Source organism: Canis lupus, chromosome 28 (genome assembly GCF_011100685.1).
Source record: "Canis lupus familiaris isolate Mischka breed German Shepherd chromosome 28, alternate assembly UU_Cfam_GSD_1.0, whole genome shotgun sequence".
Classification (NCBI taxonomy): domain Eukaryota; kingdom Metazoa; phylum Chordata; class Mammalia; order Carnivora; family Canidae; genus Canis; species Canis lupus.
The window spans coordinates 2,635,984-2,662,817 of record NC_049249.1 but is presented as its reverse complement, the minus strand read 5'-3'; the positions used below and the strand labels follow the sequence as shown (position 1 = coordinate 2,662,817).

Here is a 26,834-nt window from a genome sequence, read left to right as displayed (position 1 = left end):
GGAGCCTGCTTCTCCCTCTGCCTGTGTTTCTGCTGCTGTCTCTCAGTCTGTGTCTCTCATGAATAAATAAATAAAATCTTAAAAAAAAAAAAAACGCACATCTAGGAATCATGACTGTCCTTGGGGGCAATTTTTTCTTACCAAGAATTTATTATAATGAAGCCCTGATTCTGGGGCCATGTATAATATTTGTTTCCACTGTCAAACTCTCAACTCCTCTGTCTCCATGCCCAGCTCTGGGAAAAGGCCTTGGAGTCATTTGTCGAAGTGAATTGTTGGTACAGATTGCTCACACTGAACTAGAGTCCTAAGGAGGCAGAGTTTCAGAGATACCAGCCAGGCTGTCTTGTAAGGAGGAAGGAGGACCAGAAGTACAAGCCAAATTCCATGAGCAGCCAGAGGCTCCTGATCTCTGGGCCATGAACATCTCCAGAGGCCTCGGCTGGAAGCAACCATTCTGGTGGTCACCAAAGGGCCAATGCTGCCACTGCATGCCCTAGGAGTGAACACCTTCTTCCATGTAGGTTGAGCACCTCTTTAAATTTATGGTGTGCCCCTTCTAATTTAGAGTGAGTACCTTTTTAAATTTAGAGTGAGCACCTCTTTAAACTTTCTGCCCAGGTGCCCTGCTCACTTCACCTTAGTCCTGGCTCTGCCGGACGCAAAAACTTCTCTGTGTCTTACAGACAGCCCTGCCTCAATCTGGAAACCTGGCAGGATTTCCAGGTCCAATTCCACAAAGCAGAGACTGTACCCATTCTCATCCATGGGAACAGGAGGCCTCTGAGAGAGCAAGTGGTCTACCTGTGCAGTCCTGGGGAGACAGACACACAGGAGACAGGATAAATGTCTTCTCCCAACCCAGTCCCATTTTTCACCTAACGCTCCTCCTTCCAATTTAAGGCCACACATCATGGTCATTTCGTGGCTTCTGAAATACTCCAGTTCTGGAAACTAGTTCCCTGGAAAAACATTTAGGAAACTGCAGACCCCCAGTCAAACAGTCTTGGGGTCCTATATCTATGTCATGTGGAACTCTAGTGCCTTCCAAAGATAGTTCATTCCCAGCACAGTTCAGTGAGAACAGCAGGCTAAGAGCTTCCATGGCAACAGCCGCTGTGGTTGTCCTGGCTGAGTAGTGGATACAATTCACAAAATTCTCCTAGAGTAGGGGGTCTCAATTTTTGCTTTCCTCACTTTTTCCACTGGGAATCTTCGTAAAATGAATCTGTAGAAAGGAGCTGCTCTATATTAGGCAAAGCCTCATAGATCCTACATGAAATCCTAACGTATTATACCACCAGTCGGATTCTACAGCCCAAAAGTAGTCGCCAGGAGCCACCCTGCTCCTGGGAGACTGCATCTCTCAGGCTGTGCCTGAATCTGAGCAGGAGGAGAGGTGCTGCAGGACCTAGGAGCCCACAGGCTGGCTTTCTGACAACCAAGCTGGGGACCAGTGAGAAGAGCCAAAAGCCCAAGGGGTCCTGAGGGCATGCTCACTGCTGAGAGTCAGAATATAGACCAGACACAGGGGCTTCTAGTCCAAAAATCTCAGGTAGTTAAGAGGATAGGATAAACTGCTTTTCCAGTTACCTGTGGCTGTGTTATAAAACCACTCTGAACCTGAATGACTTACAGCTACATCAATTTTATGATGCTTGAAATGTTGTGGCTCGGGAATTCAGTCAGGGAACAGTGGAGATGGCGCATCTCAGCTAGATGAGGGCTGGGATCTCAGGCGGAGTGGCTGCAATGGGTCCTCTAGGGCCAGACATCTGAGCCAGCTGGAGCTGGCTGTGCATCTCCGCCCACCCCACCCCACCCCCATCTCTTTCTCTAGCATTCTCTCTGCATGGTTCACTTGGGCTTCCTCGCACATGGTGGTCTCACGAGCATCAGACTTCTTAGGTGAAAGGGAGAGTGGCTGCCCCCAGAACAAGTAAAGAGGGCTGGGCAGAAACTTTGTGAATTAGCAGTGTAAACTCCTGACCTACATCATTCTACTGGACAAACCAGTCACTAAGGCCAGCCAACATTCAAGGGGAGGGGAGTTAGACTCTACCTCTTGATGAGGGGAGTTGCAAAGAATTTATGGGTAGCTACCATCTAATGCATCCTACTGTATTGCTATAATTAGGGGTATCTCTGTTACCTAACAGTGGAAAGTACCTGGGGGTCGATTCTTATTTTCTGCCACAGAGCCACCAATTACCTTACTAGGTCTGGTCTCTGGAAGTGTCGGCACCCCCAGGGAGCAGCAGGAATATCTTCACAAGGAGACCATTCCTGGCTCACTTACTTTAGTCATGGCAACTGGTGTGACATTCCGAAGCCCAGGAGACCTTTGAGGTTGAAAAGTGCTGGGGAGGAGAGTGAGTGCTCATGGAAGCAGGTCCAATCCCCAGGCTGATTGTCTGTACCCGGACTGTGGCATTAGAGGTTTCCCCGGCACCACCGGGCAGAGCTTTCTCCATGGACTTGGCTCCCTGAAGGCACAGCAGGAAGTTGCAAGGTGCAAGGAGACTTGAGGGTGTGGGCCCTGGAAGCCACACTGTCACTGCCCCAGGGTCGGACCAGTGATCTTACCCGGTTTCAGGAAGTGCACAGAGAAGCCCACAGAGCCACGGCTGCAGCAGCGGTTGCAGACTCTTATTCCTGCCACTCCGTGCTCCTGGCAGCACCTTGCCTTCCTTCTAGGGGAGGGGGGCGGGCTGTCTTCAGTTTACAGACAGAATGGAGCCTGCACTCAGCCTGCTCACAGGGTGTGTGGCCTCTTCCCTCCCTCCACAGCTCTTCATTTCCTGCATCCACAACAGTCTGCCCAAGCTTCAGCACGTAGCTCCTTTAACCTCCCACTCGTGCTTTACCCAGGCCTGGCACATGGGATGTGCCATAAATGAGGGTGCAGGCTGACTGCTGGGGACTTCGGACCCTGGCTTGCCAGAACAAGTCTTGGGTTGCCGGGTGGAACTGCCCTGGGCAAGGAGATCGCCTGTGGCTACTTCTGACATTCAAAAGAGAATTCTGTTCAGGCTGGGTGAGAAGCCCTGGGAGAGGGACAGGTGGGCGGTCACCACACTCACCTGCAGCTTAGCCTCTGGACAGGTCAGCAAGGCAGTGAAGTGGGAGTTTCCTGGCTCATTCTACGGCAGACATTACAGAAACCCATTCATAGCTGGGCTTGGGGGACACAGTGGTCCACTGCCCATGGCAACAAGGGTCTCATCCGTGTGACACCCCTCGCCACCCACCCCCCCGGGCCTTGGAGCCTCTGGACATCAGTCCTGGTCCGGGCTTCCCTCTGCCCTTGACCGCCAGCATGCTTTGGGCTGGGTGCTGCACTTCCAAGAGGCTTGTTGAGATTCTTCTATAAATAATATGGGGTTGATGACTCCCCCCTTGAGGGATGCAGCACAGACTAGACAAGATGCATGGGGGACTAGTGCAGATTACGGCACATGCTGGGACTTCGTTGAAAGGCAGCTGGGCTGGCATGCCCAGGGGGCTTCCAAATCCAAATGCCTTCTAGTCCCACACTTCTGCCTTCCACTACCCCCCTCCCAAAAAAAAAAAAAAAAAAAAAAAAAACCCAGGATGCAATGGTGAGGCATGCCCTTCTCTGTGCCTGGGAAGCCTCCTTGTCGGAGCCCCCAGACAGAACCCACCCTCTCCTCCTGAGTCCCTGTGCCTACTGGCAGCCTAGCATGAAACACATGGACAAGGTCACCAGGGCAGAGCATCAGGAGCCACAACCAGAACTTTGCTTCAAACCCATGTGCTGGAGATGGGGAGGCCAGGGAGAGGCCAGGAACACCCCGGAGCACACCTTGTGTCTGCTGCTTAATCTCAGCCAAATATCGCCAAAGCCTCTTAACCTGTAGCCTGGGGTCAGGTCGCTCAGCCTCTCCACTCAAGGCCCTCCCTACCCATCCTTTTTTTTTTTTTTTTTAATTTTTTTTTCCTCCCTGCCCATCCTGCAGAGGCTGCTATTTAAAGACTCACTCTCCCGACTACCCCACAGGGACTGCCTATTGCCCCTTTCTGTGCTAAGTACCAAGGTAAGAACACACAAAATAGAGATTCCAACTCAGCTCTCTCTTCTCCGCTGTTTCACTGACTTTTTTTTAACTGCAAACCAGTGCTGCCGCTGCAGCATTCCTAGAATGCCCCTTTGACTATAGGCCTTTTGTTTCCACCAGAAGTCATCAAAATAAGTCTCCACACAAATTCGGTAAAGGGGCTGAGTTCCCAAGACCCTCTCCTGCCACCTGCTGGCCACTCACCACAAGGCCTTGCAAATCTCCAAAGAAGGCCCGGGAATGAAGCCCCTGCCACAAGCAAGCAAGGGACTGAGCACCTGCTATGTACTTGGCATCAGTCAGCTTATTGAATCCTTATAACCATTATGTGCAAGAAAGGATAAGGAGGATTCTGAGGCTCAGAGAGGCCTGGCGACTCAGCTACTAACCGGCAGATGTAAGACTACAATGCTGGAATGACTTAGGTTTGTTTTGCCTACACTCTCGGCGCCTGTTTCCCTTCTGTAAAATGAGGATCACATCGTAGTTTCATGTAAGATTGTTGTGATGGTTTAAAGAGCTAATAAATGCGAAGTGTTGAGAACAGGACAGGATATATAGTGAAAACTAAGTAGATGGGCATCTGCCCGCAGTACGTACACACAGCCCGCACACATCACACACACCACACATATATGCATATGTCACATACACATGCACACATCACATGCCCATCACACACATCACACACATATACACACATCACATACCATGCATGTACACATCACACACCACACATGCACTTATCATATACCCATCACACACACACATGCACACACACATCACACACTACAATGCCACACATACACACCACACACACACAAACACTAGTAGTGGAAATCAGGAAACTCAAGACTCTGTATCCAGAGTCTTGAATTTGGTCTGCAGGTCCTTTACTGTCTGATGTGTCCTTGGAAGAACTACACAAGGTGACTCGTTTTCCTCCTCATAAAATAGGAAGCATAGATCTCCCCATGTCTCAGGGATGCTACAGGGAGCCAGGATGAGCATGACCCCTGTGTATGAAGCATGAAGTGCTCTACAGGTCATGCTGACCCTCTGGAAGTGTGTGTGGCTGACCAGCACTCCCGGCGCTTGCCTGGTACAAGGCAGTGAAGCTCTAGCCCCTGGAGAGGGCAGAGGCACAGTGTCCTCCACCCAAACCTCCTCCAGACCAAGCCCAGTGGGGCACTGGAGCCCTCTGGGGCCCCCTGACACTAAGCATACTTAGGCACCTCCCTCTCTTCCTAGATTGAAGCATTCTGTCCCCTTCTTCCTAAAGTCCTTCCACAACCCAGTCCCCTCAAAAGTGGGGGGGGGGGGGTGCTGGTGGCTTAAGTGAGGAGCTCTGCACTGCTGCTCAGGAGGGAGGGAGAATTTCCACAGGGGATAAAGGGCTCAGGACACCCCGGCCAGAAGTTTACATTGTGTCTCTGCCAGGGAGGAGAGGAGTCATCAGACCCAGGGAAGCAGTCTCCCAGACAGCAGAGATGAAGGGGCCACCTACAGGCCACCAGATACCACAGCCTAGCCCCACCGTCTTGATTTTCTGGGAAGGACACATGGTGGAGCCATAATTCAGCCAATACCAGGGTGTGTCATCTGAGCCCAGAGAGAAATGTAGGATGCGTGCAGTGTAATCAGGTAGGACCGGAAAGAACTCAAGTTAGTGGGCCACGCAGCCTTGCAGGAGGGTTTCAGGACACCTCCATGCTGTCTACAGAATGTTCCCATCGGTGAGTGGATGGGGTCTGAGTCATAGCTCATTGAGTGGCACAAAGAGAGCAAGGGGATCCCTGTGAGAGGACAGCCCAGATCCAGCAAAGTCTGGAAAGGTAGATCCAGGACAAAATTCACCCCAGACAAATGGAAGGTCAGGTGCTTGAGCACAAACACCAACTGCCAAGAAAGGACAAGAGGAGAGATGAAGTTGATCAGAGCAAACCCTCAGGTGCTTAACCAGCACTGGGTCCAGAGCCAGGAGCCAGGAGCGAGTTACACAGCCACCCAACCAGCAAGTGGAAAGATGGCCACAGAAACAGCTAGAACAGTGATCTGGGCAAGGGAATGGGGGTTGGGAAGGTCCCATCCATGGCCAACCACTGACCCCAGACACACAGCACATATGCATATGGACTGCAGGACAGTGAGGGCCCCTTGAAGCGGTGACATGAGGAGGACAGCTGTGGAACAGAGGGGCTGGTGGCCTGTTAGCACAAGTTGTCTCTGGGGACACCAGGGGTGGTGGCATGCCCAATGTGGGCAGAGAAGCAAAGGCATCTGTGCTCTGGGGGCTGGATTAAAAGACCTCTGGATTCTTCCTGAAACCCCTCTGGTTTCAAGAGACCAGTCCAGAAGTCTCCTGCTCTCTTACATTTTCCCAGCCACCAATCCCAGTGTCGTGTGCAGAAGAGCCTACCCTGATTCTCAGGCCTGAGGCAGAAGGCTCACTCCACAGCCGGGGAACCTTCCGCAGGGCCACATGTGGCTAGAGCACCTGAGCCCACTCTCTCTTCTCTTCCCCTCTTAGTGTTGATCGGCGTGGGCACTGAGACCTTCCTCCAGGGGCAGTTCAAAAGCCTGGCTTTTTATTTGCTGTGAGTATGTTTGCATGGGCCCCTCCTTGCCTGAGTGTTGTGCTCTGGCTCCCCCTGAGTCTGTCTTGTCAGACTAACACAGAGCAGCCCCCTACCCCTTTCCCACGCTAACTCTATCATGTCCCACAGGTGGAAGAAGCAGAGGGGGCTTCTAGGATATTGTCTTAGTTTGGGCAGGGCTTTGGTCAGATCACTACCTAAATAAAATAATTATCCTCCCATCCATCCACCTACTCACCCATCCTCCCATCCATCTATTCAACCGCCAGCCATCCATCTACCTGCCTATCCATCCACCCAGCCCAGCCAGCCAGCCATTGACTACTATCTATCCAGCCAGCCATCTGTCCATCCATCCATCTTTTCCATCATTTCTTTGTCAGCAAATATTAACTGAGCTCTTATTTTAAAGAGAGAGGAATCAGCTCAAGACTATGTATTTGAGCCCTTCTGCATGTCAAGCACAGAAAAATGTTTTATTTACATTGTGTCCTTTAACTGACAGCACTGTAGAAGTGCATACTGACCTAGTTTTTCAGATTAGGAACTTCAGAGGGAATAAGCAGCTCAGCCCATGTCAACAAACTTATGAGCAACAGGGCCCAGACTCAGGCCTGGGGCCACTGAGTTCCCTAGCCTCTATCCTTTCTTCCCTGCCAGCCGCGTCCACAAATGCCTGCCAGTGGGAAGGAGATCACTGGGCTGTGGCGGCCTGAAGAGGGAGGAAAGCTTGGGGTCCCTGCCAGCTCTGACCAACCAGCTTCTCCAGCAGCCCCCTTCTGAGAGACACAGAGTTCCTGTGCTTCTGGGCCATGGTTTGCCTATAGGGTCCCCAGGATGCCTCCTTCCCAACAACATCCACCTCCATCCCTGCCTCCCTGCTCAGGGCAGCTCTTTGATTTGCTCAGTGGATCACACCCACTATCTCCCAGCAGTCTTCCACCCTCCTAGCGCATTTCCACACTACCACAAAGTTAGCCACCTAGAAATGCAGGGCTATTCCGGACAGCCCCTGCCACGGCCTCCAGGCCATATTTTTCTGCCATTTTCCAGCCTCCACTTTATTTCTGGTCACTGAACTTACACACACCTCAGGAGCTTCTGACTCTTCTTCAAACTCACCTACATCACCTCACCTCCAAGCCGTCGCTCATCCCATCGAGCACCTGGGGTGACTTACCACCCACCTCGACATTGCCAAAGCCTGATATTCCTTCCTGGCATTCTGCCCTGGGAAGCCTGCCCCAAGCCTGGAGCCCCTGCTGCCTGAAAGTGACTTCTCTTCGCTCTGAACTCCTTCCGTGTCTTACTGAGCCTGTCCACAGCTGCCGTGCACTGTCTCCCTGGAATCCAGAAGCAAGCCTGGTCTTCCTCTTTTCTCTCATCCTCTCTTTCTACCTAGCTTCCCCACAAATGTCACTTCAGGTAAGGGGTAAGTGTGATTGTCTTACTGTAACAGGTCAGCTCCATAGCCAGTTAATGCAAACTGCATCCTGCCCAGAAGCCTGCCCCTTCCTCATTGTTCTGTCCCTGTCCCGAGGGCCCATCTGATCACCTTGTGGCCCAGGCCTGGAAGACATTATTTCTAGCCTCAGGACCCCCCAGCCCTCACTGTGCAGTAGTTTATGTACTGCTTCAGCCCCCCACGGGATGGGCAGCCACTGCCCGCCTGCCCATCCCTCCTGCACTCACACTCACTCCTCAAGGGCCATCTCAGCATCCTGCTTCCCTCTTCCCTCACCATCTCCTGCCCTTCCTTACACACATGCAGTCTCCTCTGCAGATCTCAGACTCCTGCCTCTGTGTTCCCTCACACTCAGAGTGTAGCACACTCTCAATTGTAGCACACCCCTGTAGGGCTGTCACTCCCTGCACTGTATCCCGGGGACCCAGCAGGGCCGAGGCCAAGAGCAGGCTCCAGTAGGAACTGAGCTATCACTGGTTTTGTCTTTGTTCTTCTCTACTTCTCTACACATCAGCTTCCTCTCCTGTCATTCTCCTTCCTGCGGGAATCCCTCACCCGCCTTCCTCACACTCACCCCAAACAGCAGACACACCATTGGCTGAAGAGTCTGAGTGGCTAGTGTGGTGCCCCAGGGCAGAGACCGTGGTTCGTAGGATCTTGCAACCACAGCAGGGCTCTCGGCTTGGATTCACTGCCCCACCTGAGCGACCAGACTTTCCGGGCCTCAAAAGGCACAGCCTCTATAGCACCAGACAGGACACCTGCCAAGTCACTCTACTGCCCAAGCCTCAGTTTCCTCCTGGTCCCCCATCCCAGGATGTACAAAAAGGTGATGACACTTGTTTTACAAAGTACGTGCCCTGGTGTGCTTGTGAGGAATACAGGCTCAGGAGTCTAGGTGCTGGGTTCAAATATTGCCCCTGCTTGTGATCTGCTGTGTGACCACAGCAAGGAGCCTGACCTTTCTGTGCCTCAGTGCCCATAGCTGTAGGCTGAGGGTTATTACAGTGCTTTAACAATAAAATTGTTAGAAGGACTAAATGAATTGATACTTCTAAAGTCCTTAGAACATGCTTGGCACAGAGTGCTCATTATGTAATGTCAGTTATTCAATCTAAAAGTTGAGGGATAAGGGTTAAGGAGATACTGAGAGAGAGAGTAAGAGAGAATAGGGATTAAGTACTAAATGCTCATGGAGAAAGAGAAAAAAACGATAATAACTAACATTTATCTAATGAGCACTATGTGCCACATTTGAGAGGCTTTACAAACATCTATTCATTCATTCACTCATTTATTCACTCTAGTGATGTCCATGGAGCACTTAACAATAAGCCATTCCCAGAGTGGGCCTGGGCTGTAGAGAAGAATTAGAGAGGGAACTGCCAAAATGAGTTCACAGACTGGTAGCTCAGGTCACACCAAGCAAGAGGGCACCAGACAGACAAAAGGAGGAAAGAGGAGTCCTTCCTAGAGGAACTAGCTTGTGCAAAGTCCCTGTGGCACCTGGTAGCTTCCTGAGTATTCGGAGAACTATAGAAGTTCATGTAAGGCTTTAAAGGCATGCTAAGAAATTTCAATTTTATAGGCCAGTGGGATCCTCCAATAAAGCATGTAAGTTCCATTCCTGAACATTCTGATGTATCATGACATGAGGCTAGCACAGAAATATATGATTTTACATATTTTCCAGAAGATTCTGATTGGAAGTTCCCTGTACCACACTTGGAACATGAGGAGTTTGAGGCTTTCTGGACTGGGGAGAATATCATCACATTCAGGTGTCAGAAGGAGCCCTCAGGACAGCCAGGGACAGATAGAGGGGCAGGAGAGGAGAGCAGATGGCAGGGCATTAGGGAGGCAGAAAAGGAGAGATGAGTGCAGGGCTCAAGGGGGCAGTACCCAAACTCAGGTCATATAGGTGAAGTCAGAAACTGTTTGGATAGTGGGAAAAGGGGGAGAAGGAAGGAGTCTGGAACAGATCCAAACTTAAGGTTGGCACAACCAAGTAGTGAATGTTATCCTCATGACAGAAGGGAGAAAGACGTGCCTGCCTCTAGCCACACAGGGGCTGGGATCAAGGCAGCCTCCCCTGCTGGCCTGTACTCCCTCACCCATCTCTGGGCCCTGGCTCCCACCCCTCCACTGAGGCCCAACCCAGCACAGGTCCTGGCATCAAGGCAACTCCTGGAAGATGCTGGCTGGGCGGCAGCATTAGGTCAGGAAACTCCTGGTCAGTTTGTTGGCCATAGATGGCCAGGAGCCCCAAATGCTATGAGGAAACAGGCCATGGGAGAGTGAAGGGCAGATCGGATGACAGCAGACTTCCCTTATCTGTATCCACCACAGGTTTATAGGAGCTGTCATCTCCGTGTGTGAAGGGGCCTACTTTGTGTCTCAGCTGCTGGCCATCTGCTTCCAGTAAGTAGCCTCAAGAGCAGCCCTTCCATCACCTCCTAGCCCCAGACACCCCCAGACCCCTCCTTCCGTGAGGCCACATCCCCCTGTGATGTCCCGCTCCCAAAGAAGCTGCAGATGGGTTCCCTCCCTGCAGCACAGCTAGCCCCTGCCTGGACATGGGCTCAGCTCTGCAGGGTTCAGTAGTCCCCTTGCTCTGCTCCCAATCAGGGGAGTGGAGTGAAGCATTCACACAGGGCCTATCCCCACCTAGCATCCCCTGCAGAGGCCATCCCCACCTCCAGGAACAGCCCACAGCTGCATGTGCCACCCCAGGCACCCATGGAGAGGTGATGGCCCTGCAGAAGGCCGGGTGGTCTTGGAGTAAGCAGAGTTAGATTTGGGAACTGGCTCTTTTTCCTGCTAGGACCCAGGCACAAGTCAAGGGCTACAAGGATCTTGGGAAGCCACATGGCCATGGAGGCCCATACTTGCTGTCCAGCAGTGCTCAGTTCATAGAAACTGTCAGCAGGGTGGCCAAGGGCTGTCCCTGGACCACAACTCTCAGAACCCAAACAGTTGTGCCTCTCAGTAGTCAGAGAAAGAGCCAGGCCTCAAATCCAGCTGTCCTAGTACCTTGCAAGACGATCAGCTGCCTCCCAAGTTTCCCAGCCCTGAGGCAACAGGCTTCCTCCTTTCTGATGAATGTCACTGCCAAGGAATCTTAGCAACTTCTCCAGCACAGAGGAAGGAGGAACACTGAGTCCAAAGAGGCATTTCACCCAGCTCTGGACTCCCTCCTCTCTCAGCCAGGGTCTGGTCACAAAAGTGTCCACCAGAGGGCACCAATGAGCCATAGCTATGGTGCCTGGAAGGAGGACTGTGCTCTGGACCAGCCCATCATCCTCCAACCCCCACCACTGCCCCCAAACCAGCCTAGACAGACCCCTGCTCCAGACCAATTCAGAGGATGAAGGAGACAAAGCTAAAGGCAGGTCCTTTCCTCCTCTGAAGCCTGGAGGCAAAACTCCTGAGGAAACCTCCTCAACATCAGTCCTCTGCCAGGCCCAAGTGTGATCCCTCCAGGCCAGTTCACAAAGAAGCCCCTCTGGGCTGATGCCATCTTATGGCTAGGTGAGGCTCTGTGAGCAAGGTGGACCTGGGTTCCAGCCAGTTCACTCAGGTGGCCAGGCAGCTTGTGTGGTGCACCGTCCACACAACTGTCCCCAGCCAGCTGTTTCCCATACTGTGTGCCTTCTCCACTCCACTGGGGACCTCCAAATGGGCCCCTGAGTCTCCTATTCTTCTCACTGACTTTGTTGAATCATGGTATCATTTAGATCCCTTCACCATTATAGAAAGACAGGATTAGGCAGGCTTTCAGAAAAACTGTGGGCCCTCTGGAAGGACTCAGGAAACACCCCTAACTGTGGAACCCAGGATGAGGACCCTAGCCCCTGGGGAGTGTTCAGCCAGAGGCCACTAAAGATAACGTGGGCTTGGCAGATCCCAATCCCAGCCTCTAATCGCTGCACATGTTGCTGGGGCTTTTCTGGGTTGTTTCCTGTTTCCTGCTAATCCTGGACTCCCTCCCACCAGGTGTCAGCCAGAGTCCCTGGCCTACAGAGCAAGGGAGAAAGCCCGCTGGTTAGGCTGCTTCCAGAAGTTCCTGGCATACGTGCTGCTGTCCGTGGCCTGCTTTCTCCACCCTGTCCTGGTCTGGCACGTGACCATCCCAGGTAGGAGCTCCAGGAATTAGTGAAGGCAGGGATCCCCCACCACAGGGGGCTCTGAGCAGGAGAGGCTGAATCCCTCCTCTCCAGGCCTCAGTGACACTGGCTCCAGGGCCCCACTGGCTCCACTGACTTCTCTGGCCTAGGTCATGGGGATGAGGAAGTATCAGATATCCTGCTGACCAAGAGGCAGGAATGTCCCTTCATGTAGGCCCCGAGGCTGCACCCACAAACGGAGACTTTTCACCCAATGCTTATGTGTGATCTGAGCCTTCAGAGAGTGTGAGCTAGTCACCTCTCTGTCCAAACCCCTCCATGGCTCCCCAGTGCCTACCCATTCAGGTCTAAAACTCCTCAGCCTGGTTTAGAAGGCATGCCATGATGGGACCCCGGGCATCCCCTCAGAGCCTCCTCATCTCCCGCTCTACCTCAGAGGTCGTGCCAGTCAGCTAGAAGCCAGGACTCAGTGCTCCCAGCCCTGGGTTTTGTCCACAACCTCTCCAGCTAGTACCCTTCTGTTCCCAGACTCCCTAGCTGTGAAAACCATGTCCCTCCCCATGACCTGCCTAAAATGCCAGGAAGCCCAGTGGGCAGAGAGGCAAAGTTGAAAGGCGGAGCCTCCTCCTCTTTCCTGCGGTTTCTTTTAATGTACCTGTCACAGCATCAAGGCCACTCTGCCCAGCCTTCAGTGGACTCCAGAGGATTCAGCATTGCTGAGATCAAAGCAAGCCACAACCTCCCACTCCTTAGAGAAGGAGAGATGCCCAGAGGCTTCCTCTGGATAGGACAGGTCTCCTGACAGGAGACCCAGAGCAGAACAATGTCAGCCTGAGACAGAGGGACCTCTGACTTGGAGACCAGGGGTCGAGGGGGTGAGGTTGTAGGGAGTACACATAAGAGAGGCACCCAGGCTAGGCCAGCCCCACCCAATAGGATTTACACTTTCCTCCATGTTTATTAGGGAAGCTGAGGAAAGAGCATCTCCCCACTTCTGGGAATGGAAGGAAGCCCAGTTCAGCAGTGGATGTCCAGTATCCAAAATAGAGTGCAGGCCCACTGCAGGCACTGCAGCCCCAACCCAACATATTATCCTAAGAGTATGGCCAAGCATGGTGATGAGAGGCCAAGCAGGCAGCACCAGGGTTGGCTGTCAACAGGCAGGGGGCCTCAGGCACAGGGTCCCCAGCTAACCATCAGGCTGAGGGCCCAAGCACAACTCTGGCCCCATTGACATCCCTTAGCCAGACATCAGGCCAGCCCCCTGAATCTGAAGTGGGTATGTGAGAACAGATTAGATGCACAGGCTGGAGCCCAGAGGGCCTGAGTGTGCCACGGTGGCCCTTTGGAATGGTGGGCTTGGACAGCCTCTGGCTCTTCTCTGACACATGTCTAGCATCCTGACCTCCCACATCCCTTCCAGGTTCCATGCTCATCATCACTGGCTTGGCCTACTTCCTGCTGAGCAAACAGAAGAAAAGCAAAGCTGACCCAGAGGTGCTGGCTCCTGCAGAGCAGTACACGGACCCTTCCAGCAGTGCCGTGAGCACCACAGGCTCGGGGGACACTGAGCAAACCTACACCTTCCACGGAGCCCTCAAAGAGGGGACCGGCTCCCTCCTCATCCACATGAAGAGCATTCTGAAGGGGACCAAGAAGCCCAATGCCCTCCAGCACCCAGACACTCTGACCGAGCTGACGCTGGAGCCAGCTGACTCATTGGTCAAGAAGAAGCAGGTACACTTTGAAGACAGTATGGTCAGAATCATCCCATCTCTCACCGAAAACCCGGATGATGGGGACAGTGAGCCTGAGGAGACCACCTCTGACACCACCCCTATCATCCCTCCCCCACAAGCCCCTATCTTCCTATCTTCTCTCACAGACACCAACCTATTCTGAGTGACTTGCTCCAGCCTCAGGGAAACTCAGCAAGGGGTCTGCATTGATTGATGGCCCTGCCTGCAGTTTCCTGGTGTCTGGGGGCCCTCCAGGGAGATTGGGGTTCTCACAAGTTAGTGCTTCAAGGGGTGACCAGATATCCCCATGGCTTCCGGGACCATCGAGTGGCATGGCAGGTCCTACAGAGGCCTCAAGGAAGGCACAAATGAAGCTAATGTTGCCTCAAGCCAATAGAGCTTCCTCCTTCCCAGACGTGGAGTCGGGGAGATCCTTGTGCTTTGCATAAGGCCCCTTCAGCCCCAGAAGCCAATGGACTTCTCTTGCTCCTGACATGGGGGCCCAGCACTCAGCAAGGACTCATCATCCATCCCATCTCTGAGGCAACAATCCAGCTCCGAAGGCCCAAGGACGTGTTGACTCCTTAAGCATCTCAAAGACAGGTGTGGAAGGTGGCCCTAGATCCCAACCCCCTGGTGAGATTGCTCCTAAGGGAAGCAAGGCTGCAAGCCCCGAAGGATGGGAGCAGCAGGAGCAGTGGGCCGCATTCTCTGCATGCCTGGGGCTGGTGCTGGGCAGCAGGAGTTACAGAGCCCTTCAGGGAACAATGCCACTCTGTTCTCACTGCAGGGAAAAGCAAGCTCATTCCAGAAGCATCACTGAGGACTCCCCACATCCCCACCACATGAACTTTCCTGAGAGATTCCATGCAGATGATGTAAACTAAAAGATCTTGGAAGGCAACAACGATTCAGCAATGAGAGCCCCAGCACAGCACAGCACAGCACAGCACACAGAGCCTGTGGTGTGGGGGGTGGGCAGGGAAACGGTGCTCCGGAGACACACAGCCCAGAGGAAGTGGCTGTACCATGCCTACTGGCCTGGTGGCAGAATAGGTGATAAGTACACATTTGTTTAAAATGTAAGGGAGAGAAGGGGAGGGGAAGAGGGGAGATAGGAGGGAAGTGGGCAGGCAGGCTAACTCTCTGCCACTGGACTACAGAAGTGACCATTAACCTAGAACAAACAAAGAAATTTGAATCAGAAATTCCTTCAAAGGTTTTCAAAAAAGTGTCATTTGGCCCGTGGGATTATTGCACAGAAGACCAGACACATTATTCTTCATAGGCAATCTCAGTGAATGGGTGATCTGTAGAAACAGTGATAGTGTTTCCCAGTGTGTGTGTGAGAGAGCAAGCACCCCAGTTCCACAGAGCAACCCTTAGAGCACATAATTTAAGGACTAGGTAATAAACATGTGTTCATTCCTGACATTTTTAGACATCCCCTAGGAGTTACTTTGCAAACATGTGGGAATAACGGCCAGATGATCAGTCTGGTGCCTAAATTCAACAGGTGTCCCAAATGAGCAGCCCTCTTCCCGTTCTTCCTGTAAAACCAAGAGAGAACAAACAAATAAATATGTTCTCATGAGCCCTTGATAATGGAAGTGGCGAAACTGCTTATCTGCCACCAGAGAAGAGCTTCAGAATCTGAGAGTCCACACAGTAATAACAGAATGTGGGTATTGGTAGACAGGAATGGCGCCCAGTTCCTAATGGGCCAGATATCCCAGGCAGGCCCCTTGGCGCAGAAGAAGCCTATGTGGGGAGGAGCCAGGGGTTCTGCACCTGTCACATGCGTTAGGGGAATTCGATAGACACAGGCACCCTCACAGAACAGGCATGGGAGGCTGCTCTGCTCTGTTCTCGGTTCTCAGAACCCCAGCCAGCAGGGTGGGGACGGATGACCAGTTCACAAGAAGCAAACCCTGAAGTGCAGTATCAGAGCTGTTTAATAAACACTTCTGTAAACCCAAGGAGCAGAGCATTGTTTGGAATGGGTCTTAGAGGGGAGGCACATGTCAAGAGTTCCAGGTGATATGATGCTCCTGCCCTCCTGAGACATCTGGACTTCCCGGTGTCCATCATCAGTAAAGCGAGAGTTTGCTGGCTATGCTTTAGGGGCTCAAACAATTATGATCTTCCCTAACTTAGCAAAATAATTCTATCAAACATGCTGTTGCTGCCAACAAAAACAACAACAGCACAGCTGGGATGAGATCATTAAACAGCCTGGAGCCCCTCACCTCTGTCAGTAGACCAGACAAGAAAGTGGCACCTCCTGATGAGCAGATGAACACCACATGTCATCATTTGATTCTCAGCCCAAGACATTCTACCAGCGCATCCCTACCCACAGCTAGCCCGTAAAGATGTTGTAATAACCCTTTTCCCTGATGAGAAACGAAGACCAGAATGGCTGATCCTATCCTGTTCTTTTCCCTTTCCCAGCAGAAAGTGGAGCAGACATTTTGTAGACATGGAACAGAGCAATTGGAAGTAGAAAGAACATTGGGCTGGGATCATTGGCTCTGCTTCTAACCTGCTGATAGACCTTGGCCAACCTTCAACTTCTCTGGTTTCAGGTTCCCCTATTATGTGGGAATAACAGCACTTCTCTCAGGATTGGTGCAGTGATTCAACCAAAAGGATGGGGAAAGTGCTGTTCAGGTTACAAAATCATCCAGGCCAGTGTGAGTGCATGTCCCAATCACTGCAAGGGCCTCATGCCATGTGTGAGTGCCCTGCAAGGAAGACACAATGTAAGGAAGCACTGAGGAAGCAAGATATGTCTCAGTGGCAAGGCCAGTGCAGGTCCAAAAATTCCTTTCTCCACTCCAGATTCCAGGGCTTGAGCCTTGGAAAAGTGTAGCCACCACCGTCCAGCTTAGACAGAGAGCCACAGCAGATCATCAATCATGAGGATATACTTGGGGGGGGGGGGTTGTGTGTGTGCAATCCAGTAGATCCAGTATATCCATTCTGTCTCCTTCCTTCCTTCCTTCCTTCCTTCCTTCCTTTCTTTCTTTCTTTCTTTCTTTCTTTCTTTCTTTCTTTCCTTTCTTTCTTTCTTTCTTTCTTCTTTTTCTTTCTTTCTTTCTTTCTTTTTCTTTCTTTCTTCTTTCTTTCTTCTCTTTTTTGTTTTTAAAACATACTTACTGAGATATGTTTCACAAACCATAAAATTCACCAATTTAAAGTGCACAATTAAATTATTTTTAGTATACTCATAATCAAGTTCATCACAATCTAAGTTCACAATATTTTCATCACTCCTAAAAAAAACCTGGTACCCATTAACAATCACAACCCCAACGCCATCCAAAAGAACCATTTATCTACTTTCTCTCTTTATAGATTCTCCTATTCTTGCATTTCATATAAGTGGAATCATATAATATGTGGCCTTTTGTTATTTGCTTTGTTCACTTAACATAATATTTTCAAGGTTCATCCATGTTGTAACATGTATCCTTATGTTCCTCCTTTTTGTGGCTGAAAAATATTCCATTATAGGTATATGCCACATTGTGTTTATCTCTTCATTTGCTGATGGACATTTGGGTTGTTTAGACTTTGTGCCTATCATGAACAATGTTGCTATGAACATTCATATTTTGAGGTGGATATATATTTTCATTTCTCTTTGACATCTGCATAGGGGTGGAATCACTGGATCAAATAGTAACTCAAGGTCTAACTTCTTATAAAACTGCCAAATGTTTTCCAAAGGTGCTACATCATTTTACATTGCCACTAACAATGATTTCTCCACATCCTCACCAACATTTGTTAATGTCCTTTTCATTATTGTCATCCATTCATTGTGGTTTTTACATTCATTTCTCTAATGTCTCACAGGGTAGAGCATCTTTTCATGTCATTGTTGACCATTTGTGTATCTTCTTTGAGAAATGTCTATTCAAATTCTTTGCCTTTTTGAAACTGGGTTGTCTTTTGAGTTGTTAAAGTTTCTTATATCTTCATATACTAGGCCCTTACCAGATACTTGATTTACAAATATTTTCTTCCATCCCATGGGTTGCCTTTTCACTTTCTTGGTAGTGCCCTTTGAAATACAAAAGATTACATTTTGGTGAAGTCCAGCTTATCTATTTCTTTTCTTTTGTTGCTTATTGTTTTGTGGCCAAATCTAAGAGGCCATTGCCTAACCAAAGGTCATGAAGGTTTATTCCTATATTTTTTCTAAGAGTTTTATAGTTTGGGTTCTTAAATTTAGAAATAACAGTTGGGGGTGATTTTTGTGCATGGTGTAATGTGGAGTCTAAATTAATTATTTCACTTGTGGATATCCAGTTGGCCCAGCACCATTTATTGAATTAAATTGTTTTGCCTCCTTTGTTGAAAATTTATAGACCATAAATTTCTGCACTTGCAGCTCTATTCCATTGATCTGTGTATCTGTCCTTATGGCATTAGCACAGATAACTGTACCTTTGTAGTAAGTATATTTTGAAATTAGGAAGTATAAGCCCCCAACTTTATTCTTTTTTCAAGATGGTTTGGTTTTCAAGGTCCTTCATATTTCCATATGATAAAGGATCAGCTTGTCAATATTTGAAAAAAAAAAGCCAGCTGGAATTTTGATAGGGATTTATTTCATGGACTCTGCAGATCAGTTTTGAGAGCATTGCCATCTTCACAATGTAAATTCTTCCATCCCATCAATGTATGGTGCCTTTCTATTTATTTAGATTGTCTTCAAACTCTTTCAATGTTATGTGCAAGCTTTACCCTTCTTTGTAAAATTATTCCTAAGTATTTTGTTCTTTTTTCATGCTTCTGTAAATGGAATCATTTTCCTTTTTTCTCAGCTTTATTGAGGTATAATTGACAAATAAAATTATATATATTTAAGTGTACAATGTGAAATTTAATTTACACATTCATTGTAAAATGATTTCCACAACCAAGTTACTTAGCACATCTATCACCATTTTAGGAATTTGTCCATTTCATCCAAGTTATCTAATTTGTTGGTGTCATATTGTTCATAATACTATGCTACAGTCCCTTTCATTTCTGTAACTTGAGTCTTTTCCCTGTTCTGCCTGGTCATCCTAGCTAAAAGATTGTCAATTTTGTTGAACTTTATTTTTTTAAAGATTTTATTTATTTATTTATGATATACACAGAGAAAGAGGCAGAGACACAGAAGAGGGAAAAGCAGGCTCCATACAGGGAGCTGGATGTGGGACTCGATCCTGGGTCTCCAGACCACACCCAGGGCTGAAGGCAGCGCTAAACCGCTGAGCCACCCGGGCTGCTCTTTTGTTGAACTTTAAAAAAAAAATCCAATGTTTGGTTTCATTGATTTTTTTTATGGTGTTTATATTTTCTCTTTCATGTATTTCTCTTCTAATCTTTCACCTTTCTCTTCTTATACTTATTTTGCTTTTAGTTTGCTCTTCTTTTTGTTCAGGTAGAAGTTAGGTTGTTGATAGGAGGTATTTCTCATTTTTTAATATATAAATTTACAGCTATCCATTTCTTTCTGAGTGCAGCTCAAGCTGCATCCCATATGATTTAATACATGGAGTTTTTGTTTTTACTCATCTGAAAGTATTTTCTAGTTTTCTTTTATTTCCTCTTTGGCCCATTTAGGAATATGTTATTTATTCTAGTTAAACTCCATTGTGGTTGGAAAACACATTTGGTATGATTTCAATTTTTTCCATTTATTCCTTTGAACATATTTATGATAGTTGCCTGCAAGTCTTTGTCACCAAGTCCCGCTTCTGGACCCCCTCAAACACTGTGTCAATTGTCTGCTTTTTTGCATGTTCTTTCATTGCATATCTCAAAAATTTTGTTAGCTAAACATTTCAGATAATATATAGTAACTACCTCAGATACTCCTTCTCCCCCTTCCCTGCCTAGGTCTCTAGTTGTTTATTCATTTGTTTATCCTCTTGCCATTGTTTGGCTACTAACTTAGCTGGACTAATTCTGTGAAGTCAATCAGTTTTCCCCTCTTTATGTCCCTGTTCAGATTTTTTTCATTGTGTTTAATTTTTTATCCTGTTCCGCAGGATTCTCCCCAGGCCAGCATAAGCCATTAATTGGTCAAAAGCTGTGATTATGTGCCTTTGACCAATTAGATACTTACCCTTCACCAGCATGTGTGTGAGACTTGGAGACTTCTATCACAGTTCAGAAATTTACATTTTTTCCCCACATTTAGCCAGGGACTAGTAGCTTGGATGTTTCCTTCCTAATCACTCCTGAGAGAGAACAAATTTGGACACACAGAGCTGTGTGCCTAGCTGTGCCAGGCTATCCAGGCATATGAGTGACTATATTTTTGAGACTGGCTTTCTAGGAGTTCCTTCTAGCCCAGTATTTGGTGCTTAAGTCTCTTGTGCCAGTGAGACATCTACCATTCATTGATGGATCTGTGCTGTGAACTGAGGAATGATTTCAAGTCTGCCCTACCTCCTGCTAATCATGTCTGAGCAGGTACAGCCTAACAATTTCACCCAGCCTTCCCGATTCTCAGAATTGACTGAGATCCCAAGACGGTTCTTCTTGGCTGTCTCTTTACCCAATTCTCTAGTGAACTCCTAGCTATTCCTCTCTTTTGCTTGTTGCTGCTAATGGCATGGAGTTATGAGCATCGTTTTAATTGCTCTCTACCAAGATCACCATCGTTTTCAATAGCTGTCCCACCCGCCATGCATGGACCTCTCCACATTCTGTTCTACATAAAGTCAGTCACCTGAGGCAGAGCTGTGAGTTCTTCAGCCTCACTGTCTGCTTTCTCCCCAGGTAGAACATCTGTAGCACTACACAAGAGACAGAGATGGGGGCACATTTTTGCTTCCCCAGAGTGACATTCCATTCTATAAGTAGGTACTGAGATGGAAACAGCCCCAAAACTCAGCTTGCCTCTCCCAGCACAGAGCCCCCATCCTGGGGTGAGTGAGGTTTGGCATTTTCAGACCACTCTACCTGGACCAGATTGCTTCTGCTGTGGGAGTGAGGGCTCTATGGGAGAAAGGGGCCTTAGTCATCTTGGCCATGGCTCCTCAGAATAGAACTTCTGCAACACAGGGCTGTGAGGATGAGAAATGCCAGCATCTTGCCCCTTTGGAGGCTATAATGTAGACTGGGACCTGTAGTGAGAGGGAGGCCCTGTGCTACTGGCCGTACTTGCCCAGAGTAGAGCACCAGCATAGAGCTTCCACGAGATAGAGCTGAGGGGTGGGTAAGAGAAAGGGTCATGGTTCAAATGCCACAGACCCTCCCAGTTCTCACCAAGATTTAGTAGATTTTCTTAAATGAATGTTTCTCCATTTGCTGTATGCCTTTAAGACAATTCCCAGAGATTTTAAATAATCGATATTTATAATATTCTCCAGTTAAATAGCTGTTTCATGGGGGAGAGGGTCCCCTGAGCTCCTCAAACTGCCAGTCCAGAAGCCTAGCTCCTAATTTTTTTCTTTGCCATGATCTTGAAGAAATAGAGTGCATTGATGAGAACATTGTCCATCAAGTTCACAGGACCTAGGTTTGAACCCTAGATCTACTTTTCACCAGCTATGTGGCCAGAGTTTATATAACCCCTCTGAGCCTCCACTTCCCTATTTGTAAAGAGGGGATAATAATTGTACCTACTTCCAAGAATGGACTGGCAGCTGGCAATGACTCAGTAAACATCACCCCTCTGGTCCCCCTTGAATGCTCCTTTCCTGGAACATGGGTTGTCTACAGGGGCTCTGGTATCCTCTGTTCCCTCCTTAGTCAACTCTGCTAGGAGGTAGCTCTCTCTGTGGGCTCCTTAGCCCCATCTACTCCTTTCAGCTCAGCCTGGAGCCATCCCTTGCCAATGATTTTTATCCTAGGAACAAACTTGAGCCTCTTCCTGGGGTTCTATGCAATCCCACTCCTCATTAATCTCTCAAAGGAAACATAGTTGTTAGTCAGTCCAAATGGGAAATGGGAAAACCTCTTGCCCCATCCCCTGTCTGAACAAAATGTCAAGCTTTCTCTGTAGACTGCTCAGTCTTCCAGCCTCCTGTATCTTCTCCTCAAAGCTCTGGGCTCAGCCAGAGTCTAGACAGCTGTGGGCCATCTGACAGAGTCAGTTGTTTGACCATCCGGAGAGGGAAGAAAATGTAATGCTCTTGGGAGACACAAAGGGACTGTCTTATTGTCCCATGGGATCTGCCTGGCTGGTTATCTTACCACTGTTCTGAGATTGAGGAAGAACTGATAAGTCAAGACCTTTGCACAGAAGAGAAGGGGAATTTGGAGAAGCCAAGTTTCATTTAAGTGAAAGATTACACTTTCAATTTCACATTATGACATGGATGAAAAGAGCTTCATAGAAAGAAGCTTCCATGAGACCAAGAGTATATTCCCATGGGGCTCTGCTGAGATTTGGGGCCTGAGGGAATTAGGTCATCTCCAAAGCCAGCTCCATAAAGGAGAGACGCCCAGCTGTGCACATTAGTAAGGAGCATTTGCCCAGACCTCAGAGCATGCCCAAGGGAAATCCAATTCTGAGTCTAAAGATAGGCTGTGTGATGTTGTGTACATTGTGGGTTTCTGGAAATTTGCATAATCTCTTAGGACAGTGATCTGGGAAAGAGGAGAGCATTAGAACTGGAAAAGTATCCTGGGAATATACTGGGGCAGATGCAAGAGCCCCTCCAATGGAATGTTTAGCACTTAATGGATACTGAAAGCCTCTGCAAGCCTCATATCAAATTTCCTTTAAAGAGAAGATAACAAGCAAAGTGGGTGGGCAATGGCTGTGATGATTCATTTGTCCCCAAACAGCTGCTTCTGTGTGAGGTTTCACATGGCTCTGAGTGGGGTGAGGGTGCAACAGCTTACTATCACTTCAGTTTCCAGTTTCCAGAAAACTCACTGAGATATTCATAGCCCCGAAGTCTTGGGTTCCTCATTCCAGAGTGCAACATAGCTCCTTACTTTGAAACCAGTAGCACCAGTAGAAACTTAAGAAATAGGTCATTAGAGACAAAGGTCTATTTAACTCAACAAATGCTCATTAAACACCTACTTACTAGTGAACCAAGCACCATGCAAAGTGCTGGGCCAAAGTGAGTCAGACATGCTGTCCCATCCCATAGATGGACCGTAAGTGTAGCTGCCATGAGGCAAATATAAGCATAACAAGGAAATTGCAAACAATGTGCCATGAGAGGTGAATTCAGAAGGCAATCTATGAAGGTAGATTTGTGGTGAGCTTCAAAAATAGAGCTAGAATATTATCAGGCTTATAATCATCCATCCTGAGACAAGGGAAGCGTGGTAAGTCCATCAGAATCTGAAGCCTGCAGATGTATTTTCCATACATAACAAAGAAGATTTCTGTGCAGCAGAAAGAGTATAAGGTAAAGAATAGTATCAACAACAATGAACTGAGACTCGAGTGTGTGCCAGGCATTCAGTGCATTGTGGTTTCCATGTCCTCTGACCTTCACAGCCTTTATGTTATGATCATATATTATAGACTAGAAACCACAGCATGAAGAATTTAGTATCTCGCACACTACCATACAGCTAAAACACAATAGAGTCAGCATCCACTCCACTCTGGAGTCTGAATTCTCAGTGACATCAGGAAACCAAAGTCTGAGACTGGACATAGACCTCACAGCCTGTGGCCTTGATCATATCCCTTCTTCTGGGTCTCTCCCCACTTATCTTCTGAATGAGAAGAGTATTAACCAGATGACCCTAAGCTAAGATCTCTTCCAACTAAGTCATCTGAAACTAATTTTTCTCTGGAGTTGAAGGAGAGGAGGCAAGGGACAGGGAGGGATCAAGAAAGTCAGAGAATGGTGAGAACTGGCTCAGGTGGAACAAGGCAGAAAACCAGCTCCCTACTTTGGTTGTGCTGGGTTTATCTTGTTTTTCACACTTTCTCACATGTCCAGGTGTGGTTTCCCTTGTGAGCACTAAGCACCCTCAGTGTGTTATGTTGTGTACAGCATGGGTTTCTGGAGTTAGTCTGCTCTAAAGCTGTCTTGATAAACTATTCTGACAGTTAGAATCCCTTCAGGGGATGCCAGGTTTTATTCAGAATTTATTTACAACCTGCTTGGGCAGAGAAGCCATTACCTTCAGAACTTTGGTGACGGTTACTGTGTTGTGACCTCGAGTTCACTGTTAAAAGTGTCACCCAAGCAAAGTCATGGAGCTAATTTGGTTATTAAGATGATTGTTGGTACATCCTATACAATATATCTAAATCGAATTATAGTACCAGACATGACTATAGGTAAGAATGAATCATGTATTATCCATTGTCATGTGTCACTAAAAATCAATTTCATATTCTTGAAAAAAAAAGGAAAGGAAAGAAAGGAAAGGAAAGGAAAGGAAAGGAAAGGAAAGGAAAGGAAAGGAAAGGAAAGGAAAGGAAAGGAAAGGAAAGGAAAGGAAAGAGAGTGCTAGATGGGCTCTTCTGCCTCCCACCCCCCACACACCTCAACCTGATCTGCCTTGGATTGCTCACAGAGGGGAAGGGAGGATGCTTCTGGATTTCTCTGGGTAGCTGATGGGCCAGAGCAGAGCTAGGGCCAGCAGAGCCTGGGAGCTGTGTCCAGCCCTCCTGCTTGGCCTGCTCACGGTCTAGGACAAAAATCCCAGCCTCAGCAGCATCTCCTCCACCCCATGGAAGAAGGAATAGCTAAGTAAATGTCACTTTGCCCCTTAGGAATACAGCTTAAACACTCAGGTTAGTCATCCAGTTTCTTTCCTGGGGCCCAGGTCTCCTGCTGCTCCTGCTTGCTGCACCCCAGGCCCTGGGGGCTGTAAAGGAGATTAACAGATAGAGACCAGCCAGCACAGCCTCCCCAGGCCTCTTGCTCCCTTGAGCCAGGAGGTTGCCTGCCAAGGCTCTCCTAGCAACTGGGTGAGGGAAAGGGGGAACTTTCTGGCTGCAGGTACCCTGGGCACTCTTCATTTCTCTTGGGACATTTTCAGTCCCCATCTTTGGGCTTGGGTGGCTCCCTTTCTCTAGCCAGGGTTCCCTCATAGTTAACCAGAACCTCTACTGTCCCCCATCTCCCACCTTCCCATTACGTTGCACTTCACAAAGGAAACCACCCTCCTGAACTTCTCTCCAGACTGTTTTCCTTCTTCTCTGCTTTCAAACCCTGCTCATTATCACAAGGCAGCAACTTTGCCCACCTCCAGCTCTCCTCTTATGATAGGCCTAGGATTTATAGCAGGCATTGCTGGCTTCTTCTGAGACTTAGCAGTTAGAGCAAGCATGGCTTCTTCCCAGGGAAACCATTGATTGCTTGCTTGCTGGTAGAGCCTGAATTTTCATGGTTAATCAATCTACCTTCATCCCCTTGGCCATGCGTTTCTCCCAGCCAGTTACAGAGCGTCCACCCTCTGCAGCATGCTCACAGCCTCATTCTGGCTAATGAGAACCAAGGGAGATGGCCCAGTATCTTCTGGGAAAGACTTCCTTGCTCCTAAAATGAGCTGCACTAAAGCATACCCTTTCTCTTCTTCCACTGAATGTGGTCATGTCTCCCAGGAAATACGGAAACACCCTGCAAATACCAGGGGAAACGAGACCAATATGCTGAAGATGACAGAGTACAGAAGTGGAAAGAACCTTGGTCCTTGAAGATGCCTTTGAGACCTTGACTTAACCCTGAAACTACCTATTCCTGGGACTTTTTTTATTCCATGAGATGATAAAACTGATTTTGAGTCTTTCATTCCTCACAGCTAAAAGCATCCCAACCCAGAATATAGTTTCTGGGTTTGGCAGGTTTGGCAGGGGGAAATGGTGTGATATCACCCCAAACTCTATCTTTACCCAGGGGCCAAATCAGGAGACCCTCTGCCTGCTTTTGTAAATGAAGTTTTATTGGAACACAGCCACGCCATTCATTTCAGGTTACCTATGGCTTGAGTTGTGGCAAGGGAAATGGTACGTCTAACAAATATGAAAATAGTTACTATCTGACCCTTTACTGAAAATGTTCCAATTGAGAAGCAAAAGTTCCTCAAAAACTTCCCACAGATTATATAGGTATGTTAAAGCATGAAACCCCTGGGGAAGAAAGCACTGTTACATCCTGAAGAGTCTTGGAATGCCGAGTATCTGCCACAGACACTAGGTCACAGTCTGTTCTGAGAAGGACAAGATGAGGTATAGCTGTTGCCCAAACTCACTGGTTGTAATAGTTATTTTTATGTGTCCATTTGGCTAAGCCATGGTCATCCATTACATGGTCAAATACCAGTCTAAATGTTTTTTAGATGTGATTAACATTTAAATCAGTAGTAAATCAGCATAAAACACATAATCTTCCTCCATAATGAAAGCTCACCCAGTCAGTTGGAGGCCTTACAGAAAAGTCAGAGGTTTTCCAAAGAAGAAGCAATTCTGCTTCAAGACTGTGACAGAGAACCCCTGCCTAGTGGTTCCAGTGTGCTGGTCTGCACATTTTAGACTTAAGACTGCAATATCAAGTCTTACCTGAGTCTCCAGCTTACTGGCCTGCCCATAAGATTTTGGACCTATCAACTCTCATAGTCAAATGAGCCACTTCCCTAAAATAAATCTCAGTCCCTCTCTCTCTCTCTCTCTCTCTCTCTCTATATATATATATATATATATATATATATATATATATACATATATGTATCTCTCTCTCTCTCTCTCTCTATATATATATATATATATATGTATCTTTATCTCTCATATCTATCATCTGTCTATTTCTCTGGAGAACTGTGACTAATACACAGATCATTCATATTCTATCCCCACTGTAAGGTCACCATCTTATTTATTATGCTGA

The 26,834-nt window shown here is 48.2% G+C and overlaps 1 protein-coding gene across 2 annotated transcripts in view; it reads left to right on the top strand.

Moving 5' to 3' along the window:
- TMEM72 (transmembrane protein 72) overlaps window positions 1–18,893 on the top strand; it is a 30,701-nt gene extending 11,808 nt beyond the window's left edge. The window contains exons 1-5 of one of the 2 annotated variants that reach the window (XM_038578102.1): window positions 4,018–4,058; window positions 6,610–6,676; window positions 10,491–10,562; window positions 12,138–12,277; window positions 13,692–18,893. In XM_038578102.1, coding sequence (XP_038434030.1) covers window positions 13,697–14,170 — 474 coding nt within the window. In that variant the 5' untranslated portion in view covers window positions 4,018–4,058; window positions 6,610–6,676; window positions 10,491–10,562; window positions 12,138–12,277; window positions 13,692–13,696 and the 3' untranslated portion in view covers window positions 14,171–18,893. Of the gene's footprint in view, window positions 1–4,017; window positions 4,059–6,609; window positions 6,677–10,490; window positions 10,563–12,137; window positions 12,278–13,691 lie in introns of those variants that run through there. The other variant, XM_038578101.1, reaches the window with a different exon arrangement.
- Window positions 18,894–26,834: the final 7,941 nt, after the last annotated feature.